This window comes from Propithecus coquereli, unplaced genomic scaffold (genome assembly GCF_000956105.1).
Source record: "Propithecus coquereli isolate 6110/MARCELLA unplaced genomic scaffold, Pcoq_1.0 Scaffold38, whole genome shotgun sequence".
Classification (NCBI taxonomy): domain Eukaryota; kingdom Metazoa; phylum Chordata; class Mammalia; order Primates; family Indriidae; genus Propithecus; species Propithecus coquereli.
In genome coordinates, this window is record NW_012149507.1 from 6698529 (window position 1) to 6703647 (window position 5119).

The window sequence follows — 5119 nt, forward strand, 5'->3', positions numbered from 1 at the left end:
GCACCTTTCGCGCGCGCGGAGGGGGAAGCCTGGACCGCCCCGGGAGGCGCTTTCCTCCCGACTCCTTCCGATGCCGGTCGAACGGGAAACGGAGACAGCCCGGGAGAGCGAGGGCGAGGGCGCCCAGGAGAGGGAAGGCGAGAAAGTGCCGGGCAGGGGCGAGCGGGGCCGAGGGCGGGGCGGGCGCGGGAGGGCGCGAGAGGGGCGTGGGCGCGGCCGCCCGCGCGTCCCGGCCGGGCCAGGGGGAGGGGCGCTGGCGGCAGCGGCGCCTCCCGCCCGGGGAGAGCGGCGCGCGCGGCAGCCCCGCGGCAGCAGAGCGCCGAGCGGGCGGCGAGCGGAGCGCGGGCGGGCGGCCGCGGCGGCGAGGGAGGGCTGGAGCGCGGACGGCCGGCGCGCGGCGCGGCTGCCATGGGCGTGCAGTGACCGGCCGCTCAGGGCGACGTCCTCGGCAGCGCGGCGCTCGCGCGGAGCTCCCTGGCTGGCGGTGCGTCTCCTCGGTCACCATGAAAGGTAGGGCGGCGGCGGGCCGGCGGGGCTGCGGGCCGGCGGGGCTGGGGCGCGCGGGAGGCGGCGGTGCCTCCGGCGCGAACTTTCCCCGGGGCTGCGGGCGCCGGGTCCGCGCGCGGACACTGGGGGCGTCCCCGGCTCGCGTGTCGGGCACCTCAGGGGACCTCGAGGTTGGGGTTTCGAAGCGCGCAAGTACTCTCCTCCCCGAACTGTCTGTGCAAAGTAGTTTGAAGCCCTAAGGCGTTGTTTACGGAATTCAGTTTCCAGCTTTTTAATTGGAAAAACATGCCGAGGAGAGTGGAGGCATCATCATCCCTCCCAGTCGGTTTTCCGCTCTGCCGCGCTCCCCCCTCTCGCCCCGTCCTCTGTCCTCCCGCGTTGCCGCTTCTCGGTCCGGGCAGCCCCGGTGCCGGCGGCCGGTGCTTTCTCCGGGACGCGGGATGTTCTCCGTGCGCCCTCCCCACATCTGGCAGTGATTAGGTGCCCACGGAGTTCAGCTGGCTCGGGAAGTGCATTCGGCGTCTTCTTCCATCATTTGCACTGACTGGAAAATAACTGCTCTCCGTCCCGCGTGCGCGCCTACGACGTTCGCGTGCCCGCCTGTGTTCGGGGCGACACAGATCATCCGGTAATCGCCCCCTGGGCGGTGTGCTTTGCAGGCCGTTTTATGGAAGTGTCAGATGTTATCGTATTTTAGAAAGAATCACAAGGAGAAGGGCTTTGCAGGGCAGCCTTCTGTTTAGTGGAAACGTGGAGATTTGTCAGCAGAATCCTGATTTATATGTGAGATAAATAACCACAGCCGAGGGATCAAAGGGAGTCGTTTGGAGATGGGCCGGCGTGGTGTTTACACAGGACTTCACACACGAGTTCCCGGTTTCGTGCTAGGAGAACGGTCCTGCGCGGTCCAGGCTGGGTGTGAGATGCCATCTGACCGCGGCGACCGAGTGTCCAGTCTCCAGAAACCATGCAGCGCGATCTCTTTGACCTGCCAGGGTTGCTGTCCGAGGGAGGTGCCCAGGGAGCCTAACTTTTGGCTCTGGAAGAGTTTTGTCTGAAAGTTCGCGCGGAACTATCCGGAGGGATAATGACCTACCAATTCACTCTGCTTCCAAAGGCTTTATGTCTCCACATCAGGAGACCCCTGGAAGGGAGGTGACCGACCGCCAAAGATGGGGTACAGTTTTCAGCCTACAGAATTTAAAAATGCGGTGGTGTGTGTTCCTTTTTTCCCCACCTCAGTTTCTCTTCTCTCATTTACATTTTAAGAAACATGCACATTCCTTAGCCAGCTCTAATTAAAGGATCCTCTGTATCAAGGAAAGAGTTTCACATGGTTAAAAGTTTCTCTGGGGCTCAGTTGCTAACCTTTTAGCCAGAAGTGAGTCTTCTCTTTGCTGGCCATTAAGGCCAGTAGTTACTGAGTTCTCGGAAAGATAAGCCACCTACTCGCTCCATCAGCTCCCACGTGAGTTCCTAAACCCCGAAACTTTCCTTGTGCTTTTTACTGAGTAAAGAAGCATTATTGCAGTGTGGGTACTTTTCAGCGTTAATTCTGATCCGAAATGGAAAACACACCTAAAAATCCTAAACACATTTTCGGTGAGATTTATGCTGCATTCTGGACCAGTGTGCCAACCTGTGGAGAAGGCTCATGGTTTACCCGCTGTGGTCTGGGCACTGCCTAAAGGCCCCACCTTCTGCCTCAGTGCCAGAGGTTGATCCAGAGACTGGTGAATCCCCTGGGTAGATTAGTCACTTTGAAGACCTCTCGTAACATGAAAATATCCTATTAAGAGGTTTGCTTGCCAACTGTTACCACATAATTTGCATTCATTTGTGTGGTTGGTAAGGGAGAGGAAAGGTGGGGACAGCAGTGATTTCTTAGTACCTACTAAGTGCCATCCACTGTGCAATACCCCTTACAGGCACTCTGCGATTAATCCTCTCAATAACTGTTTTGGTAGGTATTTTAACTCCTACATTATATATGTGGAAACTAAATCTGGAAGAAACAGTAACTGGCAACTAGGATGAAGGGGTAGGCATTTAAAGACAAGCTTTGCCAGTTTGTGTGTTGCTTGGAAGGCCCTAGGATACCAGATATGACAGCCTCCTGTGTAAACTAGAAGAAAAGTGGATCTCAGACAACTAAGTAGCCAAGTAACCCAAAGTTGGTGCTGCAGCCAGGAAGGGGTGGAGCTAAGCAATTGCACCTGAGGCGGCTAAAGCCAGGCTGCCTTTACCAAGTGGGATGATTTTGACCATTTGCCATGGGTAACCAACCCAAGGTTTTGCCTGGGTTCCTGATTATGTCGCATAGTTGTTAACTCAGTATGCTTCAGAAAGCCAACGTTTCCTTAGACTTTGGCTTTCCTAAATGATAGAAGACAGTGACAAGCCTTGCAAATGCTTAAAATCGAAGTATTAACCTAAAACATTTTTAAAAAAAATGAGACAGGGTCTCACTTTGTTGCCCAGGCTAGAGTGCAATGGCATCATCATAGTTCACTGCAACCCCAAACTCCTGGGTTCAAGTGATCCTCCTGCCTCAGCCTCCCAGTTAGCTGGGACTACAGGTGTGCACCACCTCACTGGGCTAATTTTTCTATTTTTAGTAGAAATGGGGTTTCGCTCCTGCTCAGGATGAAACACTTTTTAACCAAATAGAAAATCAGTGGACACCATAGAAGCTACAGAAATTCATTTGCCAAAGTATATGCTCCTGTGCAAGTCAGATGTCTTTTTAGGGTACTTGTTCGACTTTCTAATTCTAAGGTTTAAACCTTGGTCACGGCCTTTGTAATGACCCAGGCTTTGGGACTGTAATCCCTCATCTACCGTGAGCCTTGGCGCCACCTATCTGTTGCATTCTGCAAACATCTGTCTCTGTTCTATTTCCTCCTTCCCTGGAGTCACAAGTACCAAAATAATGACATCCTTATATATTCTCCAGAAGAAAATTACGTGCCCCGTTGCTGCAATACTTAAATCTTCCAAACTTATTAAAACATGACGTTTATTTTCATTTCTTTCCAATTTCATTTTCAATTAGCTGTACTACACCATAAATTTCATGGTTTTTGGATAAAATGTTCACATTCTTTCTGAAGGAATCTGACTCCTCTAGAGTTAGATGTGTCATTACTAAATCACATTCCTGGTTCTGAACGCTGGGGATGTTGGTGAGTTTCAGTACAGCAGCACTTGTTGCCTGAGAGAGGACCGACAACAGCCACCGCCACTCCAGACCACAGAAATCCAAACCACTGTTCTAATTTAACACAGGGAGGAGGCTGGTGCCATTAAAACATAGTGTTCAGCTGCTTATTTTTGTCTTTTTGTGTGTAAACATTTCTGAAATACTGTTTGGCAATAACACCTTTAAAATGTGCTAGTAAGCAGTATATTTCTCCCACCCTCTGGTTTTAAGGACTCACAGTCTGCTTGCTTTCAGTGGCATTTAGGAAAGATAAATGGTAAGGAATAGATTGCCCACCAGAAACCTATCTTCAGGAATGGTGTCTAGGATTTCTGGGATAAGCAAACAAGTGTGGTAGGGCGACTGCATTTAACACTGAAAGAATCATGTTTTCTAAAGGGAAATGGAAAGAAAATGAGACTCCTTTCGTGTCACTGATTGGGAATCAGGACTGCCTTACCTCTGGGAGGCTAGTTTACAATCTAATTATACTTTTGACTTCATTAGTTTGGGGATGCTTGGCATTCTTAATCTGAGGTTTAATTATTGCTAAGTATAGATCTTCTCTGTGGTCTCCATTGCAATTTCCCAGGATTGTCTCCATGCCTACCCCCTCCAACTTGTCCCTAAGTGCCTCTGCTGATAATGGTGTGAATAAGACAAGCTAGCAGATGATAGCTTTCAAGCAGTGTCATAACGGGGTGTCTCATTTCCTTAATAAATGCTTATTCTCATTAAAATATTATTCCAAAACAACTCATGCAACCACTGCCAAAGTAAGTTAAATGGCCCTCGAAGTATTAGCTTTCAAATGGGAAAATAGACACACATTTTGTGATAGAAAAAGTATGTTTCACTTTGGGTAAACCCAGCACGTGGGTGATCTTTCCGGGAGGCAAGTCAGACACGTATGTCTCCCTGGTGGGAACAAGGGTGGGGTCCCGGGAGAGAAAGCCCAGAGTGGTGGCAGAGCCCAGCCTTCCTGCCAGGCAGTGTGTCCACATAGGGCACAGGCTGTCTCAGCTTCTGCATACCTGGCTATGGCAACAAGGCAGGGAACAGGGTCTTGTGTTGGAAGATAAATACCAGGGATGAGATTGAGCTATACTTTGGTTTGTGCTCACAAACAACTTCTTAGATATTATTGAGGGGCCACTTAATATCCTGACTTATTATTTTTCCCCTTAATAGTAGCTAACATTTATTGAGCACCTGCCATGCCAAGCATTATTATTTCCTCCATTTTATGATAGGAAAACTTAGGCTCAGAGAGGTTGCATTACTTGTCTAAGGGCACCCAGCTTTCAGTTGGGGATCAGTGTCCAAATTTAGGCCATCTGATTCTAAAATCCACATGTTAAATCTCTCTCTCTCTCTCCCCCTCTCTCCCCCTCTCTCCCCCTCTTCCCC

The 5119-nt window shown here is 50.7% G+C and overlaps 1 protein-coding gene across 1 annotated transcript in view; it reads left to right on the top strand.

Annotated features, from left to right (window-relative positions):
- The first annotated feature begins 288 nt into the window (after positions 1 to 288).
- Positions 289 to 5119, top strand: part of COLEC12 (collectin sub-family member 12) — a 169032-nt gene continuing 164201 nt past the window's right edge. Inside the window, exon 1 of the mRNA XM_012652103.1 lies at positions 289 to 510. Within this exon, the coding sequence (XP_012507557.1) occupies positions 504 to 510 (7 nt within the window). The 5' untranslated portion in view covers positions 289 to 503. The remainder of the gene's footprint in view (positions 511 to 5119) is intronic.